The 15,382-nt window shown below is 39.5% G+C and overlaps 1 protein-coding gene across 43 annotated transcripts in view; it reads left to right on the top strand.

Annotated features, from left to right (window-relative positions):
* Positions 1-15,382, top strand: part of LOC131108045 (ankyrin-3-like) — a 144,761-nt gene that overhangs the window by 74,633 nt on the left and 54,746 nt on the right. For 38 of the 43 annotated variants that reach the window (XM_058058733.1, XM_058058739.1, XM_058058737.1 and 35 more), the window contains 15 exons: positions 787-885; positions 2,592-2,777; positions 2,951-2,971; positions 5,516-5,614; positions 6,269-6,367; positions 7,224-7,322; positions 7,750-7,947; positions 8,920-9,018; positions 9,110-9,208; positions 9,285-9,383; positions 9,461-9,658; positions 10,842-10,940; positions 12,419-12,517; positions 13,666-13,863; positions 14,168-14,266. In XM_058058733.1, coding sequence (XP_057914716.1) covers positions 787-885; positions 2,592-2,777; positions 2,951-2,971; positions 5,516-5,614; positions 6,269-6,367; positions 7,224-7,322; positions 7,750-7,947; positions 8,920-9,018; positions 9,110-9,208; positions 9,285-9,383; positions 9,461-9,658; positions 10,842-10,940; positions 12,419-12,517; positions 13,666-13,863; positions 14,168-14,266 — 1,791 coding nt within the window. The remainder of the gene's footprint in view (positions 1-786; positions 886-2,591; positions 2,778-2,950; positions 2,972-5,515; positions 5,615-6,268; positions 6,368-7,223; positions 7,323-7,749; positions 7,948-8,919; positions 9,019-9,109; positions 9,209-9,284; positions 9,384-9,460; positions 9,659-10,841; positions 10,941-12,418; positions 12,518-13,665; positions 13,864-14,167; positions 14,267-15,382) is intronic. The other 5 variants (XM_058058736.1, XM_058058781.1, XM_058058779.1 and 2 more) reach the window with 3 other exon arrangements.

The following is a 15,382-nucleotide window of genomic DNA, read 5'->3' as shown; positions in this document are numbered from 1 at the left end:
CTGACAAATTTCATATAATAGGACAAAAGCAAGGTTATTTTTAGGTTATTTTAGGGGGCTTCAGTCCTCCTAAAATGTTCTTAAGCGCCCGTAAATAATTTGATATTTTTTATAGATTTTTTTTCTATGTATTTTTTTTTTACAAAAAAAATCTCTGACAAAATTCATATAATAGGGCAAAAGCAGGGTTATTTTTAGGTTATTTTAGGGGGCTTCAGGCCCCCTTAAATGTTCTTAAGCGCCCCTAAATAATTGGACATTTTTATAGATTTTTTTCCTATTGATTTTTTAATTTTTTTAAAAAAATGAAAAAAGAAGTTTAAAAAAAAATCTTTGACAAATTTCATACAATAGGGCAAAAGCAGGCTAATAAGCAAGCCAATAAGCAGGCTAATACTAGCCTACTACTAATACTCGTTCTAGTAATAGCAATAGTCAGAAGAAGAATAATGATGATAGTAATAATAATAGGCTAATTAATAATATAATAATGATTATTATATAATTGATAACTGTCCACTGGGATAGGCTCCAGCATACCCGCGACGCTAATGAGGATAAGCAGCATCCTCATTAGGATCCTTGAACATGCTCAAGCTGATCCTTGAGCATGTTCAAGGATTGGCTCATGTGATTGCCTCCTTTTGTATTTTACTGTGACATTCAATTCTTGTATGAAGTGTTGACTTAAGTGTTGACTTAAGTGTGACTTAAGTGTGACTTACTATGTGTCATTGGGTCAATATGATAAGTCTGACTAACACATTGTGTGCATCCGTGCTGCAGAATGGCTTCACTCCTCTGTACATGGCAGCCCAGGAGAATCACCTGGAGGTGGTACGCTTCCTTCTGGAGAACAGCGCCAGCCAGAGTATGGCCACTGAGGTACTGCTCATGTGTTTTTACACACCGTGGATACTTCAGGGTCCACACCACTTCCCTGTCTCCATCTCATCCCTACCTGTCTCACATCCTCCTCCTCCTCCTGTGAGCTTCATTGATTGCCACTATGAGTATATGGCGGCCGGGGCAGAGCGACCTTGAGCGGGTCAATGATGAGGTCCGCTGCTTCTCCTCCTGCTCTGATTTAAACGTTGCTCATCCCGTGCACACGCATGCACTCATATAGTTTATACGCAGATGCGTGCATGGACAGTAGAGGAGCAGGGGGCTAATGGGGGGGGCTAATGGACTACCCGGTAACATATGAGGTAAATGTCGGGCTGTCCTTCCTTTATGACATGCATGCACAAACACGTGGATGCTTGTGGGCGCAACGGTGCACATACTATACATATTAGAACACCGCACAGTACAGAATGGTACACGGTGAATTATGCAACTTATGTACATACATTCCTTATATAATATGCATTAGTATCTTATCTGGAGAGGCTCAGAAATATGTATAATAACATTATAATAACCTCTCATTTGTAAGGTTTGTCTACTGGGATAGGCTCCAGCATACCCGCGACCCTAATGAGGATAAGCGGCATCCTCATTAGGATCCTTGAACATGCTCAAGGATCAGCTTGAGCATGTTCAAGGATTGGCTCCTGTGAAAGCATCTTATGTATATATAGCTTATAGCTTCATGCAGCATAAACATGTCTAAAAGTAGACTAGATTTTGAACAAAAATTCACATTTTGGAGATATGATATATAAATATTCAAACATTACATCAGGAGGTTGCCTACAGCCGCAGCCGTGAATGCCATCGCCAATGCCAGACTCAGCTGAAATTGAAGCACTTCTTAAGTGCCCCTAAATTATTTGATATTTTTTATAGATTTTTTTTCTATTGATTTTTTTTTTACAAAAAAAATCTCTGACAAATTTCATATAATAGGGTAAAAGCAGGGTTATTTTTAGGTTATTTTAGGGGGCTCCAGTCCCCCTAAAATGTTCTTAAGCACCCCTAAATAATTTGATATTTTTTATTGATTTTTTTTTTCTATTGATTTTTTTTTTTTTTTACAAAAAAAATCTCTGACAAATTTCATATAACAGGGTAAAAGCAGGATTGTTTTTAGGTTATTTTAGGGGGCTTCAGTCCCCCTAAAATGTTCTTAAGCACCCCTAAATAATTTGATATTTTTTATTGATATTTTTTTCTATTGATTTTTTTTTTACAAAAAAAATCTCTGACAAATTTCATATTATAGGGCAAAAGCAGGGTTATTTTTAGGTTATTTTAAGGGGCTTCAGTCCCCCTAAAATGTTCTTAAGCACCCCTAAATAATTTCATATTTTTTATAGATTTTTTTTCTATTGATTTTTTTTTTTTACAAAAAAAATCTGACAAATTTCATACAATAGGGCAAAAGCAGGTTAATAAGTAAGCCAATAAGCAGGCTAATACTAGCCTTCTACTACTAGTAGTAGTAGTAGTAATAATCAGAAGAAGAATAATGATGGTTGATCAGGAGGTTGCCTACAGCCGCAGCCGTGAATGCCATCGCCACTGCCAGACTCAGCTGAAATTGAAGCACTTAGTACATGTTGACTACTTTCATTAAGCAAATTTGATATTGTAGCATCGTAGCTCCCCCATAGTAACTGTCGCCCCCCCCCCCTCGTATTCAGGATGGCTTCACCCCTCTGGCGGTGGCGCTCCAGCAGGGCCATGACCAGGTGGTCTCCCTGCTGCTGGAGAACGACACCAAGGGCAAAGTGCGTCTGCCCGCCCTGCACATCGCCGCCCGCAAGGACGACACCAAGGCCGCGGCCCTGCTCCTCCAGAATGACCACAACGCCGACGTGGAGTCCAAGGTAAGCCGGCGGCCATGTTTTTTGCGCCACCGTCGGCTCAGCTTCTTTAATACCATGCGGCCCATCCTCTTTGAGGATATCTACCTCCTCATCAGGAACCTTTTATTTTTTTCTTCTTGTGTTGTTTCCCCTCACTAACGACACATTCTCTCCTCTCTTGGCTGACTTTGTAGATGATGAATAGAACCACAGAGGTACTCCTCAACTCTGTACATTACTTAGTCTCTCCATTTCAGCTCATAAGTGGTCTGAAAAAGAACCCCCCCCCCCCCAAAAAAAAAACAAAACCCTTCATTTATTGCAGTTCTGAAGCCCCTCTCCATCCCTGTTTGCATTCAACATCCTCCTCCTCTTCCATGGCTTCACTCATGTAGCGGATAAGTCTTGGAGAAAGAGAGAGAGAGAGAGAGAGAGAGAGACTCGTGGATTAATGGCGCCCGCATGTTTCGCTGATGATAACCGGACGCTTGGGTGTCCTGGCTCTTCCTTGACTTTTAATGGTTTCATGGTGCCTAAAATTTTACATTTTTGGCAAACTATTTGTGTCTAAATTGACTTCCATGTGTTCTATTTCATGTGATCCATGAAACTGATTAATATGATAACCAGGATGTCACGCATGTAACGTGGTTATCAGCACTGGTTTGTCCTCAACCTGCATGGCCAATGATGCTACTTGAAGCCACTTTGAGTCTAGCCTATCATATGTTGACTAACTCCTTGCTTTTATTTTGTTGGATCAACACTTGGAGGGAGTGGTTTTCACGTGAATCGGTTCCAAAATCTTTGGACACCAGAGTTGCGACAACGCATCCCCACCAATTGAGAGTTAAGTGGGCTATAAACCCACTCTCCAGCGGAGCTCTTAAGGCATCGGGAAGTGATAATATATGACAAATTTCATATAATATGGCAAAAGCAGGGTTATTTTTAGGTTATTTTCGGGGGCTTCAATCCCCCTAAAATGTTCTTAAGCACCCCTAAATAATACAATATTCATTTATTTATTTTTTTGCTATTGTTTTTTTTTTTTTACAAAAAAAATCTCTGACAAATTTCATATAATTGGGCAAAAGCAGGGTTATTTTTAGGTTATTTTAGGGGGCTTCATTCCACTTATAATGTTCTTAAGCGCCCCTAAATAATATAATATATATTTATTTATTTATTTATTTATTTATTTTTCTATTGATTTTTTTTTACAAAAAAAAATAAAATAAAATGAATAAATATAATAATACAATATTTATTTATTTATTTTTTCCAATTGATTTTTTTTTTTTACAAAAAAAAATTCTGACACATTTCATATAATAGGGCAAAAGCAGGGTTATTTTTAGGTTATTTTAGGGGGCTTCAGTCCCCCTAAAATGTTCTTAAGCACCCCTAAATAATACAATATTTATTTTTTTATTTTTTTTCCTATTGATTTTTTTTTTACAAAAAAAATCTGACAAATTTCATATAATAGGGCAAAAGCAGGGTTAGCTTTAGGTTATTTTAGGGGGCTTCAGTCCCCCTAAAATGTTCTTAAGCGCCCCTAAATAATTTGATATTTTTCATTGATTTTTTTTTCTATTGATTTTTTTTTTTTTTACAAAAAATCTCTGACAATTTTCATATAATAGGGCAAAAACAGGGTTATTTTTAGGTTATTTTAGGGGGCTTTAATCCCCCTAAAATGTTCTTAAGCACCCCTAAATAATTTGATATTTTTCATTGATTTGTTTTTCTATTGATTTTTTTTTTTTACAAAAAAATCTCTGACAAATTTCATATAATAGGGCAAAAGCAGGCTATAAACCCACTGTCCAGCGCAGCTCTTAAGGCATCGGGGAATCATGATGTTTATTCGATTTACCACCGTACAGCCACACGAGCTGGCATCAATTACATAAGCACTTAATTGAAGTCCATCATCTTCCCTATAGTGCTACTAGCCACTTGGGGGCGCTGTGACTTCGGTTCCGATATCGTGCATACTTTTTTCGACGATGATGAAGGGTGCAATTTTTAGCTGCATTATATTTTTTCGGACAAATTAAAAATACAGTCCCACGGCCGACATTGCTTCAACTCCTTGCTCCTCGGCTCTTTCCAGTAGCATAGCCTGGAATGCCCGGATTATATCGATGATTTTAGGAGCAGACTTTTATGTTTTTATCTGTATAATTTTTATTTGCATGTCATTTGCGCACTGCTATGAAGGATTTTAAGGTGTGTGAAAAAAGTCGGAGAACCACTCATCTTAAGCATTTTGCATGAGGCCATACTAGTATTTGGTTTAATACATTCATAAGCAAATTTGAACAAATATGAATTTAATCTTTACCAGCATTTGGGATTGTAGTACCTTTTCCTTGGTTGGTCAAGGATATTTGACATCTGCCAGAAGACACCTGCCTTGATGAAACAACCTAATGTGGAACTTATTGCGTTGTTTGGACAGCTGCCGCTCACTAAGCCAGGATGTTATATCCATTAGTTGACTACAGTAAACAGGAAAATTACATTCAGTCCAGTATGATGGCTGTTATGGTGCAGCAACCCTTTCTGTCAGTATGTAAAAAGCACATCCAAGCCTAAATGGTATACTGAATCATGTATGTAGTCTTTAGCATACCATTGGCGCCCCCCCATGATGATGCTTGCTGTCTTTGTCTCAGAGGGGCTGTGTGGTTATGTTTTTTTTTTTTAATTATAATGTGTGTTTTGTCCCCCCCTCCACTCCCAAATAGAGTGGCTTCACTCCACTTCACATCGCAGCCCACTATGGCAACATTAACGTAGCCACGCTGCTGCTGAACAGAGGAGCCGCTGTGGACTTCATGGCCAGGGTGAGTTGACAGCGCCCTCTGGCTGCTGGGAAGTGTACTGCCATCACATACATGGCATTAAGGTTAAAATAACATTTGTTTTAAAAATATAAAATGCAAAAAACTAATAAAAAATGATAAAAACATGGAAAAAAATTCAAAGTTATGAAATTCATAAATATATAATATCATTATTGATTAATATTTAATTATATTTTGAAATTATTGGGTGTATTATTGATATATATTAATTATTAATTATATATTATATTATATATTATATATATTACATTAATATTAATACTGCACTTGCACTTTCTGCAGATTTCAACTAGTCAAAATTAATCAAAAAATGTTTGTAAAATGATTTCAATATGAAACATGAAAAATTATTTCAAATAATGAAACTTAAAAGCCGTCGTTGCTTACGGCTTTAAATTCGCATTTAAAATGAGCAACCCAGCCTCGGCAAACGACCATAATTGCATCAGCTAATGTTTGTGCTGCGTTCTTGCACTAATCACATGTTAGCTCGGTAGAAGTCGTCAGGCTGTAGATGGGAACAGGAACACACAGCGAGGATGTTATCATGGTAATTAAATGTACCACAACATGTTTGTTTTGGTGCGTCTAATGAAGCGTTGCTCGTGGTAATGTACGGTTGCTCCTGTGCAGAATGACATCACGCCGCTCCACGTGGCCTCCAAAAGGGGCAACAGCAACATGGTGAAGCTGCTGCTGGACCGAGGCTCCAAAATAGATGCCAAGACAAAGGTGAGCGCTTTCGTAATACAATGTTGGCGACATCTCGCTAAAAGTGCTTTTAATATACTTTCAGGTTGGAATCTATATAAGGCACCCATTAAAATAATTGGGACTTTTAAGCAAATTATTATAAGTTTAGTCACTTTAAAATGAATTATATTTATAATCACGATACTCAATCAATATGTTTAATTTATTACCCTTTCACTCACCTGAAGTTAGCTGGGACAGGCTCCAGTTTTCCCATTGCGTCTGAGCAAGGCATTAATTTGGGTGCTGCAATGACGTCAGTCTCCCTATATCCTTTATCTCCATCCATCCATCCATTTTTTATGCTACTTGTCCAGCACTGAAATGCTTTGCTCACTATGGGAAAAATTGTTTTTCCATTTTGAATTCGTATTGGTTAGCGCGCAGACCTCACAGCTAGGAGACCAGGGTTCAATTCCACCCTCGGCCATCTCTGTGTGGAGTTTGCATGTTCTCCCCGTGCATGCGTGGGTTTTCTCCGGGTACTCCGGTTTCCTCCCACATTCTAAAAACATGCTAGGTTAATTGGCGACTCCAAATTGTCCATAGGTATGAATGTGAGTGTGAATGGTTGTTTGTCCTGAGATAGGCTCCAGCACCCCCTGCGACCCTCGTGAGGAAAAGCGATAGAAAATTAATGAATGAATGAATTGGTACCTATTTGTATATTATTGGGTATACCCTTTGAGTGTTAAGTTGCTGTGTGATGAGTTTAGAGTTCTTTCTAAATCGGCCCCAATGGCTTGACAGGACAAAAAAAGAGTACAAGAGTAGATATAATTTGATATGTGTGGTAGAATTATTTTTAATTATTTTTATTTTAAATATTTTGCAGGATGGTCTAACGCCTCTTCACTGCGGAGCGAGGAGCGGTCATGCACAGGTGGTAGAAATCCTGCTGGACAGAGGAGCTCCTATTCTGTCTAAGACCAAGGTAGCTACTCGGACCATCGCTTGAGAAGAGACTTCTCATTTAATATCAGTTCGTCATCTTTGGTCAGCTCCATGGCAGAATAGGTGACATTTGTCATTGTGAGTGTCGCTGTAATAACATCACGACTTCACCATACAACGCCTTTTAGCAGAGCTTTTGTTGTCGCTGTGGTGATGTCTCACTGTCTCCACAACGTCCGTGCGACCTGAACAGAAGCACTTTGACCTGGCGGGACCACCAATGTAACCACATAGACATTGTTGTAATGGCCTCGTTATAACAATGCTCCCGCAGTCAACAAACAACAAACTTCCTTCACGGCCTCTTCCTTTCGCAGCATGCTAACTGACTTCTGTCTGTCTGTCTGTCTGTCTGTCTGCGTGTCTTCTCTCTTTTTCTCCGCCACCCGTCCTGCTCTCCACTTTAGAACGGCCTGTCTCCGCTTCACATGGCCACTCAGGGGGACCACCTGAACTGCGTGCAGCTTTTACTCCAGCACGACGTTCCCGTGGACGACGTCACCAACGACTATCTGACGGCGCTGCACGTGGCGGCCCACTGCGGACACTACAAGGTGGCCAAGCTCATCGTGGACAAGAAGGCCAACCCCAACGCCAAGGCCTTGGTAATGGACTAGCTCTGAACTTCCGTGTCCGTTGTGCCCGTTAAAAATTAATAACAGTCATTTCACTTCAGATGGACATTTTTTGTTATATATTATTGTTTCATTACATTTTCTGATTTCTATTTATGGAATTCATGTGTATATACAATGAAATGCATGTGTATGTACAATTAAATTAGTTATATAAATAAATATTGTAAATAATACTTTACTTTTACAAGTTAAATTACATTAAATAAAATTCAAATGCTGTATTTAATTGCATAAAATTCAATTTGTTTCAATTTAATAAAATTTAAATAGCTTGTTCCTTATATTTTATATATTATATATTTATTATTTTAATTGCATAAAATTTAATTTGTTTCAATTTAATAAAATTTAAATAGCTTGTTGCTTATATTTTATATATTATATATTTTTTATTTTACTTGCTTGTTAACTGTAAATTAAATACATTTTATTGAATAAAATTTTATTACATTTTATCAAAATTTTATTAAATTTTATCGAATAAAATTTTATTAAATTTTATCAAATAAAATGTTATTAAAATTTATTAAAATTTAAAAAAATATTAAATTTAATTACATTTAATTGTATTACATTGTATTAAATTTAATTTTATTACATTTTATTAAAATCAATTATATTAAATTCAACATTTAAGTGTATTTAAAAGTGTTTACTTAAAATATTAAATTTTATATCTCAAACACATGAATAGTGTATATTGTGTATATGTATACAAATTGTGACCTGTACATAAGGAATATGGGGGGGGGGGGGGAATTCAAACAATGCAATAAAGAGAAGACAAGTGAAAGATGAATCAGACGGGTGGGTCTGACTGTGAAAATGTTTCATCATCGCCAAAACACCCAAAGATGTGGAAATTCCTTTTTACTGCACATCTGCTGATATTTTTGTTTGATTTTTGATCTGATTTTTTTTTTTATTTTTTCTCTGCAGAATGGTTTCACTCCACTTCACATCGCCTGCAAGAAGAACCGAGTCAAAGTGATGGAGCTGTTGCTCAAACATGGAGCGTCCATCCAGGCCGTGACGGAGGTGCTTAGTTACTTCTTTTGTAATATTGCACTGAGTACTGTCCCATGTACTAAATATCAGCATTAAATATGAATGAAATATTTCTCTGCAGTCCGGTTTGACGCCCATCCACGTCGCAGCCTTCATGGGCCACGAGAACATCGTACACGCGCTCACACACCACGGCGCTTCGCCCAACACCACCAACGTGGTCAGAAAATCACTTTTTGGTCGTTTTTAAGAATTCACTAAAAAATCTTATGCTGTCATAACTGTTTATCCTCCAGCGGGGCGAGACAGCCCTCCATATGGCGGCAAGGGCGGGCCAGGCCGACGTCGTCCGGTACCTGCTGAAGAACGGCGCCAAAGTGGAGACCAAATCCAAGGTGTGCACTTCAAGCAACGTCTGAATTTGTAAATCAGAGAACCCCATGGGAATCTGCCGTTGTTGTTGTTTGTGCAGGACGACCAGACGGCGCTGCACATCTCCAGTCGACTCGGGAAGGTGGACATCGTGCAACAGCTGCTGCAGTGCGGCGCCAACGCCAACGCCGCCACCACCTCAGGATACACGCCGCTACACCTGGCCGCCCGGGAGGGTCACCAGGATGTCGCCACCATGCTGCTGGAGAATGGAGCTTCTATGTCGTCCTCGACCAAGGTAACTTTACGTTAAATGTACGCTTTGCTAGTTTAAAATACAAATGAGGGCTGCACGGTGGTCGTGTGGTTTAGTGCGCAGACCTCACAGCCATTAGAGGGAGGCTGATGTCATTGCAGCACCCCAATGAATGCTTTCTCAGACGCAATGCATTATGGTAAAGCTTTAAAAGAGTTTTTTTGTATTTTAAATCCATATGGGGGCTGCACGGAGGTCGAGTGGTTGGCGCGCAGACCTCACAGCGAGGACACCAGGGTTCAATTCCACCCTCAGCCATCTCTGTGTGGAGTTTACATGTTCTCCCCGTGGGTTTTCTCCGGGTACTCTGGTTTCCTCCCACATTCCAAAAACATGCTAGGTTAATTAGCGACTCCAAATTGTCCATAGGTATGAATGTGACCCGAGTTCAATTCCACCCTCGGCCGTCTCTGTGTGGAGTTAGCATGTTCTCCCCGTGCATGCGTGGGTTTTCTCCGGGTACTCCGGTTTCCTCCCACATTCCAAAAACATGCTAGGTTAATTAGCGACTCCAAATTGTCCATAGGTATGAATGTGAAAGTGAATGGTTGTTTGTCTATATGTGCCCTGTGATTGGCTGGCGACCAGTCTAGGGTGTACCCCGCCTTACGCCCGAAGACAGCTGGGATGGGCTCCAGCACCCCCCGCGACCCTCGTGAGGAAAAAGCGGTAGAAAATGAATGAATGCGAGTGTGAATGGTTGTTTGTCTATATGTGCCCTGTGATTGGCCTCTCGCCCGAAGACAGCTGGGATAGGCTCCAGCACCCCCCTCCCGTGACTCTCGTGAGAATAAGCGGTAGAAAATGAATGAATGAAATACAAATGAAAAGGTAATACTATAACAGTTATTCAAGTTTTACTAATTTAGGTTGACTCCACTCAAATAATTTAGCATGGGTAGTGTCATGGTGGGGGGGGGGGGGGGGGGGGGGGGTAATAACAAGCCATGAAGAACACATTAATAATGGAAGTAGTTTAAGATTGCCTGTGTGCATGTGAGGTTCTGGGGAGGAGGGGGTTCTTCATGAAGGTGACCTCTTGTCAGCGGAACAGATTAATGGAGGGTAAAACCCCTGGTACCCCCCCCCCCCCCCCCCCCCCAGCATCATGATGTCAGCATCATCATCAGGAGCGAAGATACTAACTCTTATTCTGTGCCAACAGAAAGGCTTCAGTCCGCTCCACGTGGCAGCAAAGTACGGCAAGATGGAGGTGGCCAGTCTCCTCCTGCAGAAGAGAGCCGCTCCTGATGCTGCAGGCAAGGTGAGGGTGTGAAATCTTTGACGGAGTCAACCTCATTACCGCAAGCGCAGGGGAACCACGCGGCTTTCATCTACCACATTTAGGAGCAAGTATGTTGCACTATCAACAGAATCAATGTTGTAATATTGGTAAGGAGCTAGCATCAATATCACTGTTGAGTTCATCGTAGCATCACTTTCACACCTGAAATCACAAGCAACATTTTAAAGCGCACAGAGTAAGCTATTCACTCAAATGCATGTTCAGAGTTAATTTAAAAAACAACATAAGGGGGTTGCCTACAGCCGCAGCTGTTAATGCCAGTGTTTCATGGACCAGTGCCAGTTAGGCTATTTGTTTTTTTAGACCACGTACCTGGTACCTATAGGGGACACGGTTAATTTAAAAAACGTTAATTTAAGCGTTAATTTTAAAAACAACATAAGGGGGTTGCCCACAGCCGCAGCTTTTAATGCCAGTGTTTCATGGACCAGTGCCAGTTAGGCTATTTGTTTTTTTAGACCACGTACCTGGTACCTATAGGGGACACGGTTAATTTAAAAAACGTTAATTTAAGCGTTAATTTTAAAAACAACATAAGGGGGTTGCCTACAGCCGCAGCTGTTAATGCCAGTGTTTCATGGACCAGTGCCAGTTAGGTTATTTGTTTTTTTAGACCACGTACCTGGTGCCTATAGGGGACACGGTTCATTGTTTTTTGGTACCCCTTTCCGGAAAATCATCCACAAAAGAACTGACTTAAAATGCTTATTTCATCTGGAGTGGCGCAAATTTAAAATTTGTGCCAATCCAGATTTTAAATTTTAGGCTCCAGCACCCCCCGTGACCCTCATGAGGATAATTTAAAATGTTTTAATTTTTTTTAAACATTTTTAATTTTAAATTTTTTAAATTTTTTTTAAACATTTTAAATTTTATTTTTTTTAAATTTTAAATTTTTTTATTTAATTTATTTTTATTTAATTTTTTTATAAATTTTTTGTATTAATTTTTTTTCAATTTTAATGCTTACCATTTTTTAATTTTAATTTTAATTTTAATTTTAATTTTAATTTTAATTTTAATTTTAATTTTAATTTTAATTTTAATTTTAATTTTAATTTTAATTTTTTAATGTTTAATTTTTTTGTATATGCTATCTGAAATAACATCTACATGTTAACTTTGTGTTATACTGCAGCTAGTGTAATATCTAATGACATTGTGAATAAAATGTTTAAAAAATAGCTCCCGTGCTGCACTTTGGACACCCCTGCTTTATGAGGACATTTCAAGCCAATTTCAGCATCCGTTTCTCCATATAACATCATCTTCTGCCAATTCTTCTTCTTACTCTCTGCATGAATTCCAAGTTGCACTCTTTCCATGCCGTCCTGCCTCTTCCCATCGTACTGACCGTTGTGCTGGTCTCCAGGGTGACTCACCTTCTAACCAGGTGTTGTTTGCATGCTTGTGTGCGTATGTATGGGGTGTTTCAGAGCGGGCTAACGCCGCTGCATGTAGCCGCTCACTACGATAATCAGAGAGTAGCGCTGCTGCTGCTGGATCAGGGAGCCTCCCCGCACGCCGCCGCCAAGGTAACACGGAAACCGATTTGTGACTGTCTGTCATGGTGTCCATTTCTTTCTCATTTCAGTCTAACATCTGCTCATATTTGTGCTTGTCGGTGATGGTGATGTGTTGTAAATTGCTTCAGACCATTCACTTTGCTTGTTTCTTACAAAATGTCAGTGATGTATTTTGCAAGGTTTAGTTTTGGGGAAAGTGTAAATTTAAGCATTATACAAATTATTACAAATTATTTAAAAATATAAAAATTATTTAAAATTATTAACAATTATTAAAAAAATAAAAACAATATTACAACATTATTTAAAAATTATTAGAAATTACTAAAAAATATTTAAAAAATGTATTATTATTATTATCTTTTAATTTCTCTCCCTATTTGAACATAGGTTAAACACCGCATTTACGTAATATGCCTGAATTGCGGACATCTCACCAGTGTTGAGGTTTTCATTTTCAAATAATGGTCATATTATCACACATATGTATATGCTGAAATCTTTTTTGTTTAGTTTCTTAGTCTTAAGTTTATCATGATATTATAATATTGTATTTATTCATTTATTTTCATTATTTATTATCATTAACTTGGTAATCGGTTGTTTGTCTATATGTGCCCTGTGATTGGCTGGCGACCAGTCCAGGGTGTACCCCGCCTCTCGCCTGAAATCAGCTGGGATAGGCTCCAGCACCCCCGCGATCCTCGTGAGGAAAAGTGGTAGAAAATAAATAAATGAATGAATCATGATTATTTTCATTATTTATTATCATTAACTTGGTAATCAATTGTTTGTCTATATGTGCCCTGTGATTGGCTGGCCACAAGTACAGGGTGTACCCCGCCTCTTGCCCGAAAACAGCTGGGATAGGCTCCAGCACCCCCTTTGCGACCCTCTTGAGGAAAAAGTGGTAGAAAATGAATGAATGAATGAACTTGGTAATCTGATTGGCTGAGAGAAATCACATGGTTCCATTGCCTGAGACAAGTTACTAGTTTCTTGCCTTCTCGAAAAAATGCATGCAGCTTTTATAATGATGCATAAATAATAATAATAAAAATGATAGTCACACACATACACAGTAAAAATAAAAACTCAGTATTATTCTTGCAGTATTCGTTCATCATGCAAACTGTCAGGTCTCTCTTTGTCCTCAGAATGGCTACACGCCGCTCCACATCGCCGCCAAAAAGAACCAAATGGACATCGGCACCACGCTGCTGGAGTACGGGGCCGACACCAACGCCGTGACGCGGCAGGGCATCAGCCCCATCCACCTGGCGGCTCAGGAGGGCAGCGTGGACTTGGTGTCGCTGCTTCTGGCCAAGAGCGCAGCTGTCAACATTTGCAACAAGGTAAAACCACATTAGATCCCTTTAGTAGACCCTTTGTTATTTATTATTATTTATTCTTTGAATTTCTATATTTTGTACTGTCAATCAGGGCATTCTGATTCTGATTCTGATACATTGTCGTTGGTAGAACTTAGTGGATTATAGCCATGCTACTGCAAGCTTTGCAATGAGCGCTAGTCATGTTTTTTAACCATTGTGCATAAATAATTCTGCAGCACTTTTTAATGAGTCCCTGCAAGATTCTCCATCTTTTATTCATTTATCAGTGCCTCTTAGCACATTTATTTCTTTCCTTCATGCTCAGAGCGGACTTACGCCACTCCATTTAGCAGCTCAAGAGGACAAGGTCAACGTTGCAGAAGTCCTCCTCAACCACGGTGCTGACGTCAGCCCACAAACAAAGGTACAAATCTCGGTTGAACACGAAAGGGTGAAAATCTGTCCAAATATGCACCCCTACTGTGTTTCCGGTGCTGGTATTTTTTGGGATAAATACACAATATACATGGTGGTGCTTTTATTAAAACCCATAATGAAATTCCTTTTGCGGCTTAATGCACTCTACATAAATGGCCACTGTAACTTTAATTCCAGCTAACACATTGTCCTTAAGTCAATAATAATAAAAAACAATAATAATACAGTGTAGCTTTGGTAACATGGCACAAATAAGCACACTTTACAACATAAGAACTTGAAGACTTGCACCAGGTGACGGTTAAGGGAGGTGGGGGGTGGAGATGTTCCAGCAAATGTGTCATGTGAAAAATAGGACACCCTATTAGCATAAATGCTATCCTGGTATTTAATTAAGTTTGGAATTATATTTCATTCATTCATTCTCTACCGCTTCACGAGGGTCGTGGGGGGATGCTGGAGCCTATCCCAGCTGTCTTCGGGCGAGAGGCGGGGTACACCCTGGACTGGTGGCCAGCCAATCACAGGGCACATATAGACAAACAACCATTCACACTCACATTCATACCTATGGACAATTTGGAGTCGCTAATTAACCTAGCATGTTTTTGGAATGTGGGAGGAAACCGAAGTGAACATGCAAACTCCACACAGAAATGGCCGAGGGTGGAATTGAACTCGGGTCTCCTAGCTGTGAGGCGCTAAGCACTCGATCACCGTGCAGCCCTTCTGTATTTTATCCCAAAAAAAGTTTGTTGTACCGTTTTCCGTTCTTTAGTAATCAGCAGTGGAACATAGGTAAGTTTCAGGAAAATATCAGTTCCCAACTACAAAAGGGAGCATAACACAAAATTTTTTTTTGCTTTTGTGACAACTCCAATATGTAAGCAACTATATATTGTAACCCTGGTCTCCTAGCTGTGAGGTCTGCGCGCTAACCACTCGACCACCGTGCAGCCTGAATTATATTCATTCATTCATTCATTCATTTTCTACCGCTTCCTCACGAGGGTTGCGGGGGGTGCTGGAGCCTATCCCAGCTGTCTTCGGACACCCTGGACTGGTGGCCAGCCAATCACAGGGCACATATAGACAAACAACC

This window comes from Doryrhamphus excisus, chromosome 20 (assembly GCF_030265055.1).
Source record: "Doryrhamphus excisus isolate RoL2022-K1 chromosome 20, RoL_Dexc_1.0, whole genome shotgun sequence".
Classification (NCBI taxonomy): domain Eukaryota; kingdom Metazoa; phylum Chordata; class Actinopteri; order Syngnathiformes; family Syngnathidae; genus Doryrhamphus; species Doryrhamphus excisus.
The sequence above is the reverse complement of the archived record's forward strand: the minus strand, read 5'-3'. Positions and strand labels throughout refer to the sequence as shown.